The following is a 22,534-nucleotide window of genomic DNA, read 5'->3' on the forward strand; positions in this document are numbered from 1 at the left end:
GGAAGGGGTGGGAGGGGACAAAGTTGTCTTGTATGACCAAGGGTCCATTATTTATTAAGCCCTTCTGTGTATAAGATACACAGCCCAGTGCTCCCGTGCTCGATTCCTCTCCACATCCCAACAACCCTGTGAGGTAGGACTACTTCCTGGTTTACCCACAAAGAAGAAAGAGAGGTTTTAGAGGTTCATTGACTTGTTTCAAGGACGTCAAGAATGTGAGCGTGGAGTCAGGAGCTGCACTCAGGCATCTTGTGTGGGAAACCTGGGCTCCTGGCTGCCCCCACTTCTTCAGCCCCAGACCCCCTCCCAGTCCAGCACCTGTGGCTCCCCAGGAGCATTCTGCCCTCCAGTGAAGGGGTTCAAACAACTTCAGGCCACTCCAGGGCCCATGCACTGTCCCTTGTCCTGACCCTAACTCCTCATGCTGTTCTCAACTCTGCCTCCTGCCATGATTTCTGTATCTTTAAGGAGCCTGAGACCCTAGAGGCTGGTATTTGAATCCCTCTAAAAAAATTGGAACTCTGCTGCCCCCTCTCAGACCTGGTTTTGACTTCTATCCAGCCTGGATGCTAGGAGAGGCTTGTCCTCAATTGTCCCACAGGGGCTCCAACTGCCTGCCGGACACCTGCTGCCTCCTTGGGGAGCATTCCCCACCCCCACCCTCCACCCCGGGCCGGCCCCGGTGCCCTCCCACCCCTCCACTCCTTCACCTGACTCGACCCTTCTAGCCCTGGCAACTGAATCTGTGTTCCCAGCCCTGGCCCTGCCCCAGGGGAAAGGCCTGGGGCTCAAACCCAACAGCCAGTTGGTTTCCTGAGAGGCCTACAGAACGAGGTCCACAGTGGCTGGCTGCTGTGGAGATTTGTATTTGATTTTTGGTTTGAGCTTGTAGCTCTTGAGTGTTTCCTCTGTGCCAGGCACCGGATTAATCATGTAAAGTGGATTTCTCATGTAACCCTCCAGTAGCACTGTGAGTAGACAAAAAAGCTGCTGTTATTGCTATCAATGGGCTGGTCTAGTCCCACTTCTGAAGCTCTGTTGATGGGTCTGGGAACCCTGAGACCCCAGAATCAAGGCAAGCAGCCCCTCCCTGGCTGAAAGCTCCACCTTAATTCCCATCTCCAAGGCCTGGAGCTCACTGCCCCCCCTGAGTCAGGGCCAGGTACAGATGCTGTTCAGGTGCCATGGCTGGAAGATTGTGTCCCCTTTTCTAGGACTATAAGGCCTGACCCTTGCCCAAAGCTTTGCTCTAACATAGTGCCCTTGGATTTTCTCCAAGTCTGTCTGTTCTGGGCCCTGCAGTAATAGCCTCAGTTGGACAAGACTGGGGCAGCAGATTCCTACAACCACTGGCCCTGGAGTATGAACACCCAGCTGTCTGCAGCTGAGGGTGCTTCCAGAATCCCTGTGTGAGGAGGGCTGATAGATCCCTGATCCAGAGAAGATGCAGACATACCTGTCCTCCCCAGGGCTGGCATCCACAGAGAGGCAGACATACAGGGGAGGCCCATAGTGCCAAGACACAGCCCCTCCCTGCACCCCAGAGACATCAGTCACTGTGCAGTCAGAAAGCAAAAGCCACTCTACACACTTTGAATAAAAAGGATTTAATATAAAGGGTGGGCTAGCTGGGCCTGGTGGCACACGCCTGTAATCCCAGCTACTCAGGAGGCTGAGGTAGGAGGGTCATAAGTTTGAGGCCAATCTAAGCAACTTAGCAAGATCCTGCTCACTGTCCCTCCCTGAGTCAGGGCCAGGTACAGATGCTGCTCAGGTGCATGTCAAAATAACATTTTTAAAAAGGAGGGGGAGCCAGGCCTATGGCACACACCTATAATCCCAGTGGCTCCGGAGGCTGAGGCAGGCCGATTGAAAGTTCAGAGCCAGTCTCGGCAACTTAGTAAGGCCCTAAGCAACTTAGCAAGACTCTATGTCAAAATTTTAAAAAGAGGGCTATGGATGTGGTTCAGTGGTTAAGCACCCCTGAAGTCAATCCCTGGTACCAGAAAGAAAGAAATAAGGAAGGAAGGAAGGAAGGAAGGGAGGGAGGGAGGGAGGGAGGGAGGGAGGGAGGAATGCAGGGCTACTGAGGATGTAACTCAGTGGTAGAACACCCCAGGCCTCAATCTCCAGTATTGCCAATAAATAAATAAATAGGATACTCAGGTGAGAGAAGATCTGAATAGCATCCCAGAGATTATCAACAGCAAATAGACATTACAGCTGGATGCAGTGATGCACACCCATAATCCCAATGACTTGGGAGGCTGAGGCAGGAGGACCTAAAATTTGAAGCCAGTCTCAGCAATTTAGTCAGGCCCTAAGCAACTTAGTGAGACCCTGTCTCAAAATAAAAAATAAAAACTGCTGGAGAGGTAGCTCAGTGGTAAAGTGCCCCTGGGTTCAATCCCCAATATTTTATATATATATATATATATATATATATATATATATATATATATATATATGTATTTTTTTAAAAAAAAAAGACATTACAGCCCCTAGGGCTGGAGGGACGTAGGGAAGAGGCGATGTTATTGATGTCCAGGATCTGGGGCCACCAGATAGACACTGGAAGCATAGCCAGGCCTGTCCAATGGGACTGGGGACCATGAGGGAGGACCATCCAGTAGGAGTTAGGACCATAGAGGAGACCAGCCACTGGCAGAGATTCTCCCTGAAGCAAAGATAGGAGGAAATGCCTTGGCTGCTCCCACCAGCCAATGCCTCCCAGGGGCCCAACCTACCAGGTAACCAGAGGGCAAAGAGCCTGGGAAACATGGTACCCTGCAGTATAGAGCAGAGCCCAGAACCGAACTAATTCTTCAGTGAAGATTCTGACAGTCAAGACTGAAATCCAGAACAGCCACCCACAGTCAGGCAGCCGATGCAAAGAAGGGGCTTGTGTAGATTGCACAACCTCCACACATAAGATTTCATATAAAAACAAACAAACAAACAAAAACTGGTTTCTGGCTTCTTTTGAAAAATCAAAGTATCTGGTCCCACTAGGCTCTCATTTCAATGTTGCAGTTGTTGGTTGGAACCAAGAAGCTGCAGCTCTTTAGACGTAGTGTATCAGCCTCTGGTCCAACACAGTCCCCACTACTCCCTAACGTCTCTCTCTTGGGCTTCCTCTCTGCTCTCCCTGCTGAGCATCATGGGCATTGCAGTTTGACCCCAGAGGTGCTTCCTAGCCATTGCTCAGAGGATGGGCAGAACCCTGCTGCCCCCTGGTGGTCACAGCTCACACATTCCATGATGCACATCAGTGATTCTCTGCAAGACCATTTTTCACCAATTGTCTCATTTAATTTTTAACAATCCTGTAAGAAAAGGAGTTGTTGCATGCATTTTACAGATGAGAAAACAAAGGGTAAGTTCAAAGCTTGACAGATAAGGAAGGTTAAGTGAACAGATTGGGGGTGGAGACCCCAATCCCTGTGTGTGGGGGAAATGGATCCAGCTTTTTATCTCTAGTTCAGAGCATCTTAGGCTATGTCACGCCTCCTAAAATGACTCTTCCCTGTTAGAAATGAGGTCCTGGTGAGGCGAGCCAGGGGTCACTCATTGGGAGCCCTCTGGGGAAGGACAGGGCAGGCTAGAGGCCTTCATTAAACTTCTTCACATATAGAAGCCATGATAAATGCATTTGCTACTTGCCTAAGGTCAAGTAGACCTCAGACTCAAGTTTTCTTTTCTGTTATTATTATTAGTCGTCGTAGTAGTAGTACCGGGGATTGAACCCAGAGGGACTTTACACTGAGCTACATCTCCAGCCAATTTTAAATAAGACAGGGTCTCATTAAGTTGCTGAGGTTGGCCTTAAACTTGTGATCCTCCTGCTTCAGCCTCCTGAGTTAACTGGGATCACAGGCCTGCACCACCATCCCCAGCCAGACTCAGGTTTTCTATGGCTGAGTGCTAGGGACTTTTCATCTGCCACCTTGCTTCCCCAAGCCTGAGAAGGACTTTGTCTCTTCTGCTTTCCCAAATTCTATCTATCCCACAAGGCTAGCACCTGCCCCACCTCCTCCAGGAAACCATCCCTGAGCACCTCAGCCCTCTCAGATCTCCCCCTTGCCTGAACACCTACCAGCCTGGCCCACGCACTTCTTCATGAGTGCTGATGGCATTGTGCCTTGGAGGGAGAGAAAGCTGCTTGATGCCGTCCATCTCCAGCCAGTCGGGAGATGGCTTGAAGTCAGGGCTTTGGTGTTCCCATCCCTTCTGTGTCATCTAAGCAATATGCATCAACATCTATTACGTAAAGCACATGACAGAGGCTTAGAGAAATTCTGGAAGAAACACTTCCTGTCCTAGTAGGGCAGGCAATCTCCTGTGGGCACATCAGGAACACAGCCAGAGCCTAGTGATCTTCCTAAAATAAAATTCTGAGCCTGTCACTTTTCTGCTTCAAGGCCTTCAGTAGCTTCCCACTGCCCTCAGAATAAAACCTGAAGCTCCTTACCAGGCTGCCCCACACCCTGCAGACACCTGGGTTCCAGCCCTCTGGCACCTGCCATCACCGCCATCACCTCTGGCTTTTCCATGAGCCCTTCTGATTACCTTCACCTAACCCAGGTGCCTGCTGGGCCTCCTCTTGGATAGCACTTCTTCCAGGAGGCCTACCTGGACCACCAGGTCTGAGTCAGAGGCCACCCCCTGCCTTAAGTTCCTGTTACTGCCCTATCCTGACCCTTATATCTGCATACCTAACTGCTGACTGGTCTGTCTCCCTCCGATTGTGGGCTCTGGAAGGACAGGACCCCAACTGTCTGATTTCTTTCTGTATTCCCAGCATCTCTATCCAACTCTTGGAGGCACCAAGCAGGCATTCAAATAAACACATGGACAAACAAGGTGCCATTTTTATAGATAGCAAGTGTCCAATGAGCAAATGGCCCACCGGGGCAGCTGACTACCCAATGGTTAAAGCCACAAATTCCAGACACACTGTCATCTTTGCAATCTTTTATTTCCAGCATTTCACATCAGTTACTCACGGAGCAAGTGCTCATTACATCAAACAAGAATTCATTCATCTTTCCTTGGATATTGCAATCTTTTTTTTTTTTTTTTCAGTGCTGGGGATTGAGCCCAGGGCCTCACACATGCTACGCAAGTGCTTCACCACTGAGCTACATCCCAGCCCTTGGCTACTGCAATCTTATTCTCATGTCCAAAACTGAGTTGGAGTCCAAAGGGTTAAAGAGGTCTCCCTCCCCTGCAGGGAGCAAGGGTCACCCTTGTGAATGAGTCTGCAACTCCTGAAAGCCTTGTGCAGTCCTTAAGTAAATATCTTGGCAAGTTAGCACATGATAACCCAACGGTGAAATGAATGAGACACAGTGCAAAGGGTTCTAGGCATTTTGGGGTAAAGAAGGCACATTACACAGAGTCCCCTGGAAAAAATATAGGCCATTCTCTATCTTCTCGATATGCATTTTCTCACTCTTCAGTGACTTTTAATCTCATCCACTGGCCTATGAGAAACCATAACCCACATGCTACTGAACACATTTTTATTTCCCTTCATGAAATAGCCTTGGTTCCAAGCATATTTCATTTTTCTCCCTTATGCCTACAAGAACATCCAATTTTGTTTCGGTCCCTTTTAATGGCACTTAATAAATATACATTCTGGGACCTGACAGAACAGGCTGTCCTATTTCAAGCTGCCTCTAAAGCTGCCTGTTTAAACAGCTAGTACAAAGCTCAGATGGGGCACTTCCTAGTTCACCCCATCCCACCTCTGACCCCAGGTCTATTTGTCTACCACTGTGTGATCAGGCAGGGGTTCTCAACCTGGCTGCACATTAGCTGTACCTGGGGGAACTTCCTGCAGTTCTGAGGCCTGAGCCACACCCCAGGTCAATCACATGGGCCTCTCTGGGTGGGCTCCTGGCTTGCATCATGATTTAAAGTTGCCCAGGTAGCCGCAGTGAGCAGCCCTGCTGAGAAGCCCTGAGCTAGATTGACAGCACACAGCGGGCTGTCAGTAAGTACCTGAGCAACCCACAAGTGGATTGCCTACTTTATTATCTGTTTCTCTCTGATTCCAATTTTTATCAGAAGTCTGAGCAGGAAAGAGAAAGGAGAATGCTACGAGCACATGTAGTAAAGTGAATTTGGGGCTGGGAAATAGATTGTGGGGACTGAGCTTCTCTTGCATTATGCAGAATCTTCATGCTTTAACAAGCCCAGAGGAGGCACATTACAGCCTGTCTGACACAGACAAGCATGTATTTCTCAAGAGCCTTCTAGAACCAGAGCTAACAGCGTTAGGCACTGAAGGTATAACACTGAGACATTCTTCAAAATAAATCTAAACAGGGATTTTTTTCTTTTTCTTTCTTTTCTTTTTCTTTTTTTTTTTTTTTTTTTTTTTTTTTGGTACTAGGGATTGAATTCAGGGGTGCTTAACCACTGAGCCACATCCCCAGTCCTTTTTTTGTATTTTATTTAGAGACAGGGTCTCACTGAGTTGCTTAGGGCCTCACTAAATTGCTGAGGCTGGCTTTGAACTCTTGATCCTCCTGCCTCAGCCTCCCAAGCTGCTGGGATTACAGGTGCGTACTACCACACCTGGCTTAAACTGTGTTTTATATACACTCTCATAAGGATCCGTTCCAATCTTGCAAGATAGATGAAGATCACAATGCATCAATTTCCCCCTTCCTGTGAATCTTGCAGTGTATCTTAGCCCAAAGCATCAGCCTAGAGGCGGTGACCCTTCAGTGGCTACATTCAGCATTGCCCCAGATCAGGCTTCCTGGGCAGGCATGTTATTGAGGAGATTCAATTCCCAGGTTTGAGAAAGGGGTGACTTATTCACAGTGAATTCAGCTATGGGCCGCATGATGTCAACTATGGACTGTGTGGATGACAGTGGTCCTAAAGATTATATCTCCCAATGCTGGCATAGCCTCTCTATGCCATCTGCACCACAAAATCTCCTAACAATGCATGGCTGTGCAGAAGGACCTCAAGATAGATCCTGGGTTGAGGGAAAGGACACTCTGCCGTGAACCATGTCTGCTGCCATGGGCTGGACACAGGGTGCACAGGACTGCCAACCTAGGCCAGCAGTGGCTGGGCCCACCTGACTGACACCACTGATGGAATTTACCCTGGTATCACACCCTTCAAGGTTGACAAGCCTCAACGTCCTGAGCCTCGGATCACTCTCACAGCCATGTGAGTGAAGTCATTCTAGGTGGGAAAGCTGCAGTGTGTCCTATGTCTAAGGCCCACAGCCAGCCACCTCCCACCCACACCCACTGCTGCCTCCAGGCCCTCGGAGGCAACTGAAAGCAGGGGGTTCCCTCAGCTCTTCTACCCAGAAATGGGAAACCAAGCCATTACCTCACCCCCACCCACCAGGCCTGTAATCACCTACCTCACAGAGTTTCTGCAATGATTTGCATGTCCCTTTGTCCCCTGGTCCAGAGAAAACAAGGTTGTGCACTGCTGCCAACAGCCTCACACACCCCACCTGACATGCTGTCAAAATCCCCACTTCCCTGGAACCTCCTCTGAATTTGCCTACACACATTCCAGAACTGTGACTCGGCCACACCTCCTCCAGGGCCTGGCCAAGAGTCTCCTGGGAACCTCTCCACTGGCCAAACCATGGCTCCCCTCTGGAGAGGGCTCCCAGTGGTTCACTGTCCCAGATAACTCAGCTCACAGTATGGAGAAACAAAAGACAACTGGTCAACCCCTGACACAGGCTGGAACTGTGAGGCCAGGCAGCTCTGGACTTCTCCAGGGGTCCCTCCTTATAGCCACCCAACACAGAGGTAACATTCACCTGGTGGCCCACTCCTGTGGGCAGGCCTGGATGGAATCACAGGTAATTACAAGCTGTGGCAAGTCCTGGCCAATCATCCATGACCTGCCATCTAGCAAGTTGTGACTGCAGGTTGGCATGGCTTCTTAAGGTAGACATAGTGAGTGATCCTGGCTGGGGCCTTTGGTAGTCACCCCCACCCAGCATCTGCCAGGCCCAGCTGCTTCTCCCTGCTGCCTTCTGGATGCCCTCCACTCACCCTGGCCTGATCCTTCCACCCCCACATTTTCTTTGCTTCTTTTTCCCACCAGGATCACAGCCTCTAAACCTTTCCCATCCCTTGGCAACATAGAGGAGGGCACCCTAAGAGGGCAGAGTCCAGCCCCATGGAGCTGGACTTGGGGCTCTGGCCAGGAAGCTGGAAGGTACATATCCCCTCTGCCCATTCACTTCCACCAGGCTCCATTCTGGGTTCCCCTTCTTGTCCTGGGCCTCCAAGACGGTCACAGGCTGGCCTGCCTGCAGACTCACTTCATGGCTGCTCCTGGCCACAAAGGGGTACACGGCTACCACCTGAAACACACAAAGGTGATATGGCAATGGTTAAGCCCCAGAGGCTGTTCATCCTACCCGACTCGGGTCCCCACGAGGGCATTCCTTGCCTCACCGGGTACATCCTTTGTGTCAAAGACAACGACATCTGCTAGCGATTACTAGGCAGTTGGCGCTGCTCCAGGACTTTTCTGGGTCTTGTTTTTCACAATTCTATCATTCTATTTGCCCCAGTTTTTCAGAGTAGGAAATTGAGACTTAGAGAAGTCAGGAACTTATTCAAAATACACAGCTGTGACCTCAGAGCAGGTGAGCCGGCTTAGCAGCCTCTGCCTCCCCAGACCTAAGGGTTCTATCCATCAGGCCAGTTTCCCAGCCCAGAGGCAGGAGTTTGAGCAACATGGTTACTTGTTAAGGAAAAGCCCTCCTGGGCCTTTATTAAACTATTATTTAACTTTTCTGGGCCTTTGTTTCATCATCTTATGCAATGGGAGTAATGATGTTTTACTTTCTGGGTCATTCTGAGAATTTAATGAATGAATACATACAGAGGGCTTCACACAGGGCCCGGTACATAGTCAAGGCCCAGGCTACTTGGATTGTGATTACCACTGCTGTTATTACCGTGGCCAAGCCTAAGGAGCCATATGCAGCCTGAGAGGGTCCCAGGGGAGTCCACTGAGCACCCCTGAACAGAGCAGAAGCTTCTAGAGTGTTTGGGTGATGGAGAGCTGAGCCCAGGGTGGGGCTTCCCTGAGATACTGCCAACATTGGCTGGAAGCTGGGTGGCAGTGGCAACCTTTCCCAGAGGCACTGGGCTGGGGCTGAGTTGGGTGGTCAGGGCCTCTGGTGCACCCTGAGAGTCCCTTGCAGCCATGGTGCACTATTTCTGGCTAAGGCTGAGGATGTTGGCCCAGAGCCTTCATGGTGGGTGCAACAGGAGCCATGCAGTTAGGTTGTTTCTCCAGGCATCTCTACAGCAGCTCCAGGCTCCTCAGCACTCCAGCCAACACATACGCAGACTGTGCTCAGCACCACTGGGTCCCTCCCCTTCAGCTGTATTCTTTCTGTCACTCAAACCTCACCCGTGAGTTCCCCTTTGACTGCTGCTGACACCTGGGACAGCACCCTCCACTCTTGGATGTTCATAATATGACCCTCCAGCTTTGCCAGCTCATCCATTCCTCTCAAGGACCCCACCATGCTGCTGACCTAACAAGGACTCTGCCCTGCAAAGCTAAACCCCTCAGTGGCCTCTTTTTTTTTTTTTTTTTTGGAGATGTAATTCATATACCTATAATGTTACTCTTTTAAAGTGTACAATGCAGTGGCTTTTAGTAGGTTCATAGATAAGTACAACTATTACCACCATCTAATTCCAGAACGTTTCACCACCCCAAAAAGAAACCCCACAGCAGTTAGCAGTCACTCCTTGTTCCCTGTCCCTCAGCCCTGCCCATGACTACACTTTCTCCATCCATGGATTTGACTATTCTGGACACTCATATAAGTAGAACCCTACAATAGGTGGCCTGTTGTGTCTGGCTTCTCTCACTCAGCATCATGTGCTCCAGGCTCAACCATGCTATAGCACATGACAGTACTTCATTCCTTTCTATGGTTGAATCATATTCCACTGCCTGGCTGTATCATGTTTTGCCTACCTATCATATTGATGGACATTTGGGTTATTTCTACTTTGGGTTCTTATGAATAATGCTGCCATGAACACGATGTTCATATTTCCCACTGTCTTTTTCTTTTCTTTTCTTTCTTTTTTTTTTTTTTTTTTTTGGTACTGGGGCTTGAATCCAGGGGTGCTCTACCAGTGAGCTACATCCCCAGCCCTTTTTATTTTTTATTTTGAGACAGGGTTTTTCTAAGTTGCTGAGACTGGCCTCAAACCTGTGGTCCTCTTGCCTCAGCCTCCCTAGTTGTGCCCAACTTTCCCATTGCTTTTGTGAGAAAGATTGAGGTCCTTGCCAAGATCACAGGCCCCAGTTAGCCTGTCTTCATCCACCTTGCCAGCAGTACCTCACCCCACCCTGCCCCTCTCTCTTTCCCCACCCACTGACTTCATCCAGTCCCTCACATAGCCCTGTCCTCTCCTTTACATAGGTCACACATACTTTCTGGAGAGCTCATGTCACCCACACCCCTTATGCAGTTAATTCACCCTTCCTATCTGAGAAAAAGCTTCCTTCTCAGAAAAATCTCTCCACGCTCAGGGCTCTTGCACTTAACCCTGCTGACTTTACAGTAATCCATGCACTTATTTTATTAATCATTGTTTTCCCCAGGTTTTAAGTTTGAGGAGGGCAAGGACCATGACTTACTCTTGTTCATCATTATGTCTCATGTGCCACCATAGCTGGCCAATACTGAATGAATGAATGAACCCTGCTTGCCTGGCTGGTGGGGACAAGGATTAGCTCTCCATTGTCAATGTGGCAGGGGTAGGAGGCCCCTTCCTCCAGGTCCCACCCCTGGCCAGGACATTGACATGGTCACTGATCAAGGCCTGGCCTCACAGACAGAAGAGGAAAATCTAAGGCCCAGTCCAGGTGGTGGAGCAGAGACAAGCCTGCACCCTCTCCCAGACTCACCTGGGTCACAGCCGGGACGGAGCAGACAGGGGCTGGAGTGGGCTCTGGTGTTAGGTGTTGGGAGCCCTCACGTGGCCCCGCCTGTCCTCTGAGCTCCTTCTCACTGGGGACCACCTGGTACAGCTGCAGTTTGCCGGCTGGCACGTATCCCCGATGTCCTAGGGAAACATGCAGAAGGTTACCAGCTGCAGGCTGCCTTCCCATCCAGTTCAGTGGAGGGAAACTCCAACAGCGTCTCAGCACCCGGGGGGTCCTGACAGGGTCATGCAGGACCCTCCCAGCCCCCCTTCCCACTGTGCACTATTTCTAGCTTCTGCTTGCTTACCCCCAGTGACAGGGGATTCATTCCCTCCTGGGTCAACCCTCCTGCTGTAAACTGCTGACAGAGAGATACAAAGTTCTCCCTTGGACTGAACGAAATCTGCTTTCCTGGTGGCCCGTGTCCCTCTAGTGGATGCCCAGAGCAAAGCTGCTTCCCCTGCCTTCCCCAGACGAGGATCGCCTTGCTCCTCTCCAAGTGGCCTGCTCCTTCTCCTGCAGAGGCCACTCCAGTGCTGTTCTGGTTGCTGTCAGGATGAATGGCCATTACTTCCCAGGGGCTTGCTAGGTGACAGAACCAGCATGTGATTTAGTCTTCCCACTACTTCCTGAGGTGGGGTCAGGCTGTGATCTCCCTCCTATGTTGAGGTGGCTGAGCTCGGAGAAGCTCCGTGACTTCCCTGGGCTCACAGAGTTAGGAAAGTGGTAGGGCTGGATCCACATCCGGTCCTCAGGGCCCAGGCCTTGCTCCAGCACGCATTCCATAACCTCCCCATCAGTCATCAGAGCACTTTTCTGTGACATCTGCCTGTTTGTACCACTTTCTTAATTTTTAACACTGACCCACTCTTTAAAACTTGGCCTTATACTACATAATGAATTCATAATTCATAATATTATGAATATAATCATGGACTCAGAGATCAGTTATATTTTTTCCAATACACATTAAAATACTTAAACAACAATTATAAGACACTGCCCGACGGGGACAACATGATCTGTGAGTCCCCTCACCACAGTCCTGGGCAACCCTCACCTTGTAGGTCACATGCCTGTCTCTGGAACATGCTGCTAGGCCATTGTTGTCCTGGGTTCATGGTGCCTCTTGCACTCAGCCTAGCTACACAGGGGCACCCTGGCCTGAGCAGCACACCCAAGGCCAGGGCCAGCAGAGGGAGGCAGCTTCATCACTGCCCTGGTTCTGGACATCAGGCTCCTGTCCATGTAGCCAGGATCCAAGCACCTCTTCTCTGTGTAGACCGCCAACCTTCACAGTATTGCTGAGGTTCTCGCCATATATCTGTCTACTCTGAGTCTATGAGATCCCCCAAGGTAGGGTCCTTGTTGTTTTTGTTTTGTTTTGTACCAGGGATTGAATGAACCCAGAGGCACTTAACCACCGAGCCACATCCCCAGCCCTTTTAAAATATTATTTAGACATTTGGAGACACGGTCTTGCTGAGTAGCTTAGAGCCTCACTAAGTTGCTGAGGCTGGCTTTGAACTCGTGATCCTCCTGCCTCAGCCTCCTAAGCAGCTAGGATTACAGGCATGCACCACTGTACTCAGCCCTTGTCTTATTTTCAAAGTACCCGGAACACAGGTGCTTAATGAAGGATGTTGCAATGAAAGACTGAATTCCTGGTTTGGACATTCCGTAGCCCACTGACTGCACCCCAGGCCCTATATCAGTCACATGTGCTCATTCCCATCCTGGATTTGCACAGTCAGAATCTGTCCCACTAGAGTGATTGTCTCCCCACCAACTTTGATTGGGTGGCTTTCCCAGAAGGCACACATACCCCCAGTGTCCACCAGCCAGCGACTGCTGTTGCCCTTGGTGTCCTTGTTTTGAAGGAGGGCCACGATTTGGCCCCGTGGCAGGGTCAGGTCCAGAGTCCCAGACCCACTGATGTTGCTTGTGACCTGGTACAGCTTCCCGGGGCCATACCTGCTGAGGAGAGCCTGCACCTGCCGTTCAGAGCCTGGAAGGAGTGGCTGGGGAGAGGAGGGACAGACAGACACAGGGCTTGAGTTAAGTTGTCTAGGTTGGTGTCTACATGTACTGAAGCCAGGGGTCCTGACCCACCCTACCTCCATCAATGAAGGCCCATCCTGATCAGAGCAACTGTGCTCTCGCTAGTGGGTGGTTGGCTCTTAGCATCCAAAGGCATTTGAGGAGAAGCTTGCAGCTTCTGGGATTCCCTAAAATACTAACTCAAGTTCTGTAATTTCTCAGGTACAGAACTCCTAGGATTGAGGATGCAGAGTCAAGATTAAAAATAAAAATCGGGACACAAGCTGGGCTCAGAGTCATCCTAGTGATTCAGGAGGCTAAGACAGGAGGATCACAAGTTTGAGGCCAGTCTGGACAACTTAGCAAGTCGCTGTTTCAAAATAAAAAATAAAAAGGGCTGATGGATGCAGTGGCACACACCTGTAATCCCAGCAGCTGAGGAGGCTGAGGCAGGATGACCATGAGTTCAAACCCAGCCTCAGCAAAAGTGAGGTGCTAAACAACTCAGTGAGACCCTGTCTCTAAATAAACTACAAAATAGGGCTGGGGATGTGGCTCAGTGGTCGAGTGCCCCTGAGTTCAATCCCCAGTGTCCCCCCCAGAATAAGTAAATAAAATAAAAAGGGCTGAGGATGTAGCTCTGTAGAGCACCTCTGGGTTCAAACCATAGGAATGTTTTTTAAAAAAATCAGGACAGGATGCAATTTAGTAGTAGAGCTCCTGTGTAGCAAGTGTAAGGCCCTGGATTCAATCCCCAGCAAGAGAGAGAGAGAGAAGAATAAAGAATCAAGACAGCTCAGTGTTCCTAAACAGATCTAAAACAGAAGCATAGAGCTGGGGCAGCTTTTTTTGGAACCGTGGTGCTGGGATAGTACTTCTTGGAATGGTGACGTCGGCATGAGTGTAAAAGCCAGTGAGTGGGGGAGCAGACATCTGCCTTTCTCTCAAGGCTGTCCAGCCCCCTGTGCAGAGAAGAGCAGCACCCCAGAAGGTGCCAGGGGGCACGCTAAGACACCAGCTCCCATCTCATGGCCACCTGGTTCTGCAGGGTTCTGTGCTCTTAGCCGAGTCAGCCAGGAGTCAAGAGGGCTCCGTGTGGGTGGCAGGGTGGGAGGCCGACAGGTGTGTCTCTTTCTGCCAACTTACAACACACACTGGAAGTAGATATTTCCATTTGTTTCTTTTTTGTTCTTCTGTGTCTCCTAATTTTTCAACAGTAAGGATGGATTGCTTCTCCAGTAAGAAAATTGTTATTTTAAGTAGACAGAGGAGGTTGCCAGGATGAGTTTGAAGGGCTACTATTCTCTATTTTCTGTCCCCCTCCTTTTCCCCCAGGTTCAGGGTCCATAGCACACCCCTAAGAGACCTCTGACCTGAAGGCAGTGGGCTGCCCTCACTGCAGGGCGGGAGGCAGGGACAGCTGGGGACAACTGTGGCCAAGGAGTCAGTCTCCCCACTTGTGGCAGAAGTTAGTCCTTGCTGCCCTCTGCCCTCTGGCCAAGTGTGAAGGCCACTTTATCTGCCTGGCTCTGCTGACCCTTACCCATCTCTGTGTCCCCGGGCCTTTTCTCCCTCATGGGGCATCTTGGTGCCATCTCGTGATCCCTCACTTCACATCTCACTTGTGACTCAACACAGTTTGTGTTCTCAGGTCCAGGCTTTGCCACACTCTGGGAGCCCCTTCTCCCGACAGCTGACCTGTGAGTTTGAAAATATGGACCACCTACATGTACTCTGCAAGTGGACTGGAAGATACTCTCTTTCCTTATATTTTAGAGTAGAATATTTTTTTAAAAAAACAACTGTCTGCCAGTCACAGCTCTATAAACCATCACGGAGCTAACATAGTGTGCTCTGCACACTGGGGCTGTGGCTCAGTGGTAGAGTACTTGACCAGCATGCATGAGGCACTGGGCTCGATCCTGAGCACCACATAAATAAATAAAGTTGTTTCCATCTACAATTTAAATAAATAAATAAATAAAAATTAAAGTACCATATCAAAAAGAAAATTTAAACAACTTTTTATTCAAACTTTTCACTCATTTTTAAATATTGCTTTTGAGCTGGTATCAGAAAGGAGTCAGGGAAAAGAATATGTTTTGATGAAATTTTTGAGGAAGCTCCAGATTTGGGACGCAATCACCACTTCCCATCCTTTTATCTAATTTCACTCTGTATTAACATGTTGGTTTTCTTATTTTTGATCCATGAGTCCTATGCTGTCCCTATGTTCATTGCCATGAAGAGGAGGTCTGTGTTGGGGGATGTGCCCACCCAACCGCATTTCACAGAGAGGAAGGAGAGAAGTGAAGAGAAAATAGTTCCACGAGTAACAGAAAATACTGGGAGGGGGGGAAATATTGAGTCCCCCCTAGTGGCAGGGGAAGAACTGGACAGTCTTTGGTGGGGAGGGACACTTACCTGCGCAGTGGGAGGTGGCAGCACTTTCTCAAAGGTTTCTCGAAAGGCACGAAGCTGGCTACCCGTCTGGCCTAGTGTGTCCTCCACCAGCTTCCTGAAGGCCGGCTCAGAGAGGTGGTGGTGGGGCAGCTGAGTGGGACAGACACTGTCAAGAGAGCCTTCTGCAGGACAGAGAGGCAAGAAGCCCCTGGCCACCCACACTGTAGCCCCAGAGGTCATGAGGGGCTTTTTTGTCCTGGTCAGCTGGCTCACTCTCCTTTAAGAAAGTCTCTCTTGGGGTTGGGGATGTGGCTCAAGTGGTAACACGCTCGCCTGGCATGCACAGGGCACTGGGTTCGATCCTCAGCACCACATAAAAATAAAATAAAGATGTTGTATCCACCGAAAATTGAAAAATAAATATTAAAAAATTCTCTCTCTCTCTCTCTCTCTCTCTCTCTCTCTCTCTCTCCCCCCCCCTCTCTTAAAAAAAAAAAAAAAAGTCTCTCTCTATAGATCACCTGCCTGTCATGGTGCTCTAGCCACAGGACTGGTGGTCCTGGTATCCCTTCCTCCTAGCCACAGTGACAGATCCAAGGGATGATAAGGACAAGGGAAGGTCAATCGGACCCTCCCATCAGACTCAGTAAGTAAAGGCTGCCCTTGGTCACTCTTCCTTTAGATTTTCTAAGGTAAAGGTACAAGCTTGGATGTCTTCCTAGTCACCTCTCCCACCATGTAGAATTTAAAAACAAACAAACAAAAAACCACTGCCTGAAAATAAAGCCCATCTGGAGAGGAAAACAGCCCTGACAGCATTATTAGTCCTGCGTGGTACAGGCCTGAGCCTGGCCCCCTCCTGGGCTCTGCTTGTGTAAATCAATACATTCTTCATGCTGGAGCTGGTGTGGTTTGGGTTTATGTTATTTGTCACACAATGAGTCCTGCATAATGCTCTGTCCGGAGACCCTGACCCCATTAGGGACCTCTGCATCCCTATTAGACAAGCTAGGAGTGCGTGAGACTCACGGCCAACAGGGACACGTCCAACTCTCTGAGTGGTGGCTCTTTACTCTGCATTTTGACCTCTGGACTTTCTTCCACAGACTGTGAAGAGGTGGAGGTATGTGCCATGCAGGCATTTCCCAGCTGCACAGGGACAGGTGAAGGGACCACCAGACACAGATAAGGCAGGCTGGCAGCAATCCCCAGCAGGCCCCCGCAGTCTGCAGTTCAGGACCATTCAGGAAAGGCGCTTCCCTTCTGCTTTATTAATTTGGCCTCCTCCTGTTAGCCCCCAACACCGCCCAGCCCTGTACATCCCAGGCTGCACACCAGTGCAGAGGGTGAGAGAAGCAAGAAAAGATCCCCGAGCCAGGTTTACGCTTCTACTTTGGGGAAGACAAAGGCTTCTTTCTGCAGATGGCTCAGGCCTAACTCAATTCAAAAAGGGAGATTCAGACAGAACTCAGTGCTAAATGCTGAGAGAGGCAAAAAGCAGGAAAGGCCAACGGTGCCAGCCCTCCTGAGGAGGCAGCTTCCAGTGCTGCGCACATCCCAGGGGCTGTGGGGTAGAAAGGATGGGGGGACAGAGTAGCCTGGGGACCACAATTCTGAGAGCTTTGTGGAAAGACTTATTCATCTGTACTGTATGCCAGGCTCTGTGGAAAGCCTGGGGGACGATGGAGGGGACTTCCAGGCTAAGGCAGTGACCAGGCAAAGGGAATGTGGTCATGCTCAGAGATGGTGTGCTAGAGAGAAGGACAGTGGGCCAAAAGTGGGGCTCTGGTCAGAGGTGATGGGAGGAGGAGGTAAATCTCAGAGGAATTTTAATGGAAGGAACTGGATGGGGAAAGCAACATGAAAAACAGGAGACTGAGTGTCACTGAGGACCACTGAAATTGTGCCCAATGTCCAACTCAAGAGCCATTCAGCTTGGATTAACACAGAGCAACATGTGGAAGCTTCCTATACCAACTCCAGTCCTCAAACTTTTAAAATGAAAGTTTGCATGTTGAGGTTTTCACAGACCTTTCTGGAATCTATTTTTGTTTTCAGCTGAGAGCTCCTGTACAACCTGAGCACTATGTTCAGAGCCCAGGCTCTGGAATATGAACCAGGGTTTATTATTCATTATCTGTGTGGCCTTGCATGAGCTACTTAACTTCTCTGGGCCTTGGCTTCTTTATTTTTAAAATGAAGTTAATAAAAATAATACCTACTCTCTGAGGTTGTTGTGAGGATTAAATGAGATAACGCATGGAAAGTGCTCCAATCAGGTATATAACAAGAGCTCACCAGGAGGTGGTTACTAAAAGTTATAGCAGTAGCACCAGTTTCAGACATTTACTCCTGACTATGTAGAAGGGACCTTCTGTCTCTGCCACCTGAAGATGGGTCCCAAGTCTGCTATTTTCCCAACACAACTTGGTCTGTTTGGGTCCCAGAAGCTGGGATGCCTGGAGTCCCAGTCCTTCCTTGCTTTCATGGTCTGACTACGCTAAGGAGGAAGAAAAGACACGAGGGAGATCTAGAAGGTGTCCACTGCCCCTCTTAGGTACTCGACAGCCTGTTTGGGGGGCCTATCCTAAAGAGGGGCACCATGGTAGCCCTGCAATCAGTTGGCTGGTGGGGCTGGGCCTTGCATGGCTATGCCCTAGAGGTGCCCGAGTCCAGTGGCTTTACCTGGGCCACACTGCCTTCTGCCCTCTGCAGCACTTGCTCTGAAAGATCCTTCTGGAGAGCCACAAACGTGCGCAGGATCTGGCCCAGCCACTGCATAACCAGTTGGTTAAATTGTGGGAGCTCGGCCACCAGCAGGGAGTTGAGGGCCTGGTAGGTGTGCCGAGCCGCCTCTTCCTCATATGTCACGTTGCCCACCTCCAGCAGCTTCTCTTCCACCCGCTCAAAGTCCAGCAGCTTATCCAGACGTTTCTTGATCAAGTTCTGAGGGCCGACCAGGGCTTTGGCCAAGCTGCACAGTGGCCTCCACACCAGGCCTTCCAGCCGCTGCTTCTGTGGGGAGGGAAGAACTTGGGAGGTGGGCAGGGAGGCAGCTGGGGGCCGGGGCTGGGAGAAGGGGCTTTGGAGGCAGGTAGGCCTGGGTTCCAGTTCCCCCTTCACCAACTGCCTGTGGCCTGCAGCACGTTATCTCATCTCTCCAGGCCTCTGTCTGCAGGTCTGAAACGTAGGGATGGCTGACAATGAGCTTGTGAGTGAGAGTGCCTGGCACAGAAGAGGCACTCACTTTATGTCCCTTCAGTATCATTACTGTGCAAAGATCTTGAAAAATAGTTTTTCAGAGGGTGACAGTCAAGAGCACAGTCTTTGGGACTCAGACTCCAGCACACTACTGACCATCTGTATAAAAACCCAAGAGGAGCTGGGGTTATGGCTCAGTGGTACAGCGCTTGCCTCACATGTGTGGGGCACTGGGTTTGATCTTCAGCACCACATAAATAAATAAAATAAAGGCATGTGTCCTTCTGCAGCTAAAAATTTTAAAAAAATGTTCAAAAAGAATCCAAGAGATCACATCCTCTGAGGCTCAAGCTCTCATCTGCAGAATGGAACTATTAATAGTATCACCCTCAAAAGCATGTGCTGAGGAGTTCATGAGGTAAAGAATGTAAAGGACTTGGCACAGCGCCCGGCAGAGAGTGAGGCTCAATAAACATTAGTGGGGGCTATTTTTATCAGCAAATGCACTAATAGTAATCCCTACCCTGCTGACCAGAGCACTTATGGATGTGGCAATTGTGTAAAGTGCCTGACTTCTAAATATTATCCTTGTAGGCTCTGCTACCTGCCTGGCAAAGAAAGGAGAAAAGTTCCACTTACAAACTCCAGGAAGGCCTGGCGTTGAAGGTCTCTGGACAGGCTGCTGTACTGCTCCACAGGCCCTCCGGGGATGTCCAGATTGCATTCATGTGGCCGGAAGCGGAGGAAAGCCTGGACTCAGGGTCAACAGGACACATGCAGTCATGGCTCATCATGGTCATCTTCCCCCTGATCCCCTGCAGCCAAGCTCTGGAAGAGCAGCAGCCCAGGCCCTCGGCACCCCGCCACCCCCATCACAGGCAGGCACACAGCCTGTTCTTGGGTGATTATGAATTCTTCCTGAGACTGAGTCAACATCTTTCCCCCTCTGCCAGCACTTCTGAACTTCAAGCATTTGCAAACCACCTGTGATTTTTTTGCTATGTCTACATTCTGCATATTTCTATTAACACTTTTCCAACTATTCTTATTTAAATCAATGCATTAAAAAAATACCTTACGATGTTACCACAAAGGGAAAAACAGTAATAACTGCCATAGACACAGGAAAATAATTGCCATAAAAACAAAACAATGTTAATAAATTCTGCCTGGGTACTGATGCCTACTGAAGACCCCTGAACCTGTGACTTCTTGCACACATGTGAAAGATGGAACAGTGCAGTTGGGCACAGTGGTGCATGCCTTAATCCCAGCAACTCTAGAGGCTAAGGCACGAGGATTGCAAGTTCAAGGCCAACCTTAGCAATTTAGAAAGGCCCTAAAGCAATTTCGCAAAAATCTCAAAATTTTTAAAAATGAAAAAGGGCTGGGGAATGTAACTCAGTGGTAAAGTGCCCCTAGGTTAAATCCCAAGTAACCCCTCTCGCACTCCCTCCCCCCAAAACAAGATGATCAGCACAGAGGCTTCTCCTTGACTCTGTTGGAGGGTAAAAGACAGAAGCCCTTTCTTACTGTGGGATTCAATGTCAACACTGCATCTGTTGTATAAGCTGTGTAAGTCCTGCATCTAAGCAAACACAGCTTTGATGCTTCCAAATGTTCATTCTGCTGCCAAATACCCCTCTGGCTTCTCTCTGTCGAGGCCCAATACCTGCAGGTCCATTCCCCCTCTTTCTTGACCTGCCTCTGAGCACCTATCCCTTCTGCCTCACTGTGCCATAATAGGATCCTGGCTGCTCAGATCCTTGCACTGGGGACTCCAGATGAAGCATGGGCCAGCAGGGCCATCCGACCCCCATAAAGAGGAGTGTGGACCCAAACTTCCAGTAAGGCCACCCCAAAGCCCAAGTGGTCTGTGCCAATGAATGGGACTGAGGTAACACTGCCCAGGGGGCCATGCAGACAGAATGAGTCAGCACCAGTGACGGGGAAAAGAGGAATACTGGCCAAGAGAAGTGACAATCTGGGTGGCATACAAACTGGTGGCCCTGTGGGCTGAATTTGGTTTGAAAAGATGCATTTTCTAGGGCCCACAGAACATTTCAAATTTTATTTAATTAGTTCTTACATTGACATGTCAGGATGTCCAGGGTATTCTTTCCTTAAAATCAGAAGATCTAGCCACACGGGGCCCACATTCCTATACATCAATTGTCAACCAGAGTCAGGTAGCAGCTCTTCCTTTAGATCATTCATTCATTCATTCAGCCTCCAAATTTCTTTGATTGAACCCAGGAGCACTTAACCACTGAGCCACATCCCCAGCCCTTTTTATTTTGAGACAGGGCCTCACTAAGTTGCCTAGGGCCTCACTAAGTTGCTGAGGCTTGCTTTGAATTTGCAATCTTCCGGCTTTAGCCTCCCAAGTTGCTAGGATTAAGGCATGTGCTACCATACCCACCTCAGCCTCAAAATTTCAAACACTATATTTAAGTCTATTGAAAATGTCTCATAGGCAGCCTGTTGGATGTCAGGCTCCTGCTGGGTCCTATTGCTTCCCTGCCTCACTGTGCTACAATAGGATCCTAGCTGCTCAGATCCATGCACTGGGGACTCCAGATGAAGCATGAGCCAGCAGGGCCACCTGACACCCACAAAGAGGAGTATGGACCCAGACTTCCAGTAAGGCCACCCAAAATCCCATTATCCACTGAGCCCAAGTGGTCTGTGCAAATGGACCAGACAACATCTTTCCCCCTCTGCTAGCACTTCCGAACATCAAGCATTTGCAAACCACCCACCGCCAAAGAGACCGCAATAGTGGTACCTGCCTGTACTCTATCTGCACTGCAGTCTCTCTCCCCTGATCCAGGCGCTGGTCTCTCTGGGGGCCTTGGACCCCATTGAACTCTGACCTGCTTAGCAAGAGATGCGCCAGGGCTAGCTGGTCCTGGGCTGAGGTGTTTGCTTGCGCTGCTGACTTGGATCGGCCCATCCACATCTCCCTGTAGCTGCTGCTAGTCCAGACCCACCTGTTCTTAACCCTGCAGGGTCCTCACCTCCAGATTATCCAGGTAAGCGGCCACATTGCTCTTCAGCTCGGTCACACACAGGGACACCCATTGGAACCTCTCCTCTAGGTCATCAAATTCCTTGTCTTCTGTCTGAAAGTTACGCATGTGAAGGCTGAGAAAAGCCACATGGGGGCAGTGTACAACTGGCTCCCTTGTCCCATGTCCTCACTGGGAGCCATCTTTCCACAGACCCACCTACATATCAGGTTCCTGTAGCTCCAAAGCTGAGTGGGACAGTTAAAAGGTAATGTAGCATAATAGTTTTGCATCCACATCATGGAATCAGACACAGAAGCATGAATTGGTTCCTAGCTTCCTAACTGTGTGACCATGGACAAGTGTTTTACCCTCTTGGAGCCTGTTTTCTCATTTGCAAAATGGGGACACTAAAAACACTTCACTGTGCAAATCAAATAATGTTCATTCAAATAGTTACTGGGAGCTACTTGTCAAGAACCAAAGCCTAGCTCTCCTATCTCTAACAAGGACCCTGACAACCAGGAGCCCTACGCTGGCTCTTCAGAATTGGGCATTTCATTTTCAGGCTCAACTGGTTCACTTCCGAAAGGAGCTTAAGCCTCCCGCCCACCACTGCACAGGGTCAGGTGCCTTGGTGGCTGTGGGGACTGTCCCTCCCCTGCCCATGCTCACCCTGGGCACCAGCCCTGCTTCTTGCTTCAGCAGCTGGCTCAGCCGGGTAGTCTTCTTGGAGAGGGTGTGCGTGTTGATGCGGGCCAGCCGCTCCCGGAGGCTCAGAGGCTCCACCCTGGTGTACTTGGAGGCTGTACCAACAGAGAAGAAGGTGGGCACCTTGGGTGACCCCGGCAGACCCAGGAGAGCAAGCATCCCTGAAGTGCTGGCTGGGGATCACATTCACCAGGCCA

General features: G+C 49.9%; 1 protein-coding gene across 4 annotated transcripts in view; it reads right to left on the reverse strand.

The window, feature by feature from the left end:
* Positions 1–4,964: 4,964 nt before the first annotated feature.
* The window catches only part of Arhgef37 (Rho guanine nucleotide exchange factor 37), a 51,343-nt gene continuing 33,773 nt past the window's right edge, over positions 4,965–22,534 (reverse strand). For 2 of the 4 annotated variants that reach the window (XM_071612247.1, XM_071612248.1), the window contains exons 6-14: positions 22,302–22,432; positions 21,636–21,740; positions 19,255–19,365; positions 18,100–18,429; positions 16,444–16,563; positions 15,436–15,564; positions 12,797–12,992; positions 10,954–11,111; positions 4,965–8,368 (exon numbers count right to left, since the gene is read on the reverse strand). In XM_071612247.1, coding sequence (XP_071468348.1) covers positions 8,159–8,368; positions 10,954–11,111; positions 12,797–12,992; positions 15,436–15,564; positions 16,444–16,563; positions 18,100–18,429; positions 19,255–19,365; positions 21,636–21,740; positions 22,302–22,432 — 1,490 coding nt within the window. In that variant the 3' untranslated portion in view covers positions 4,965–8,158. The remainder of the gene's footprint in view (positions 8,369–10,953; positions 11,112–12,796; positions 12,993–15,435; positions 15,565–16,443; positions 16,564–18,099; positions 18,430–19,254; positions 19,366–21,635; positions 21,741–22,301; positions 22,433–22,534) is intronic. The other 2 variants (XM_071612249.1, XM_027949326.2) reach the window with 2 other exon arrangements.

The sequence above is a fragment of the Marmota flaviventris genome, chromosome 5 (genome assembly GCF_047511675.1).
Source record: "Marmota flaviventris isolate mMarFla1 chromosome 5, mMarFla1.hap1, whole genome shotgun sequence".
Classification (NCBI taxonomy): Eukaryota; Metazoa; Chordata; class Mammalia; order Rodentia; family Sciuridae; genus Marmota; species Marmota flaviventris.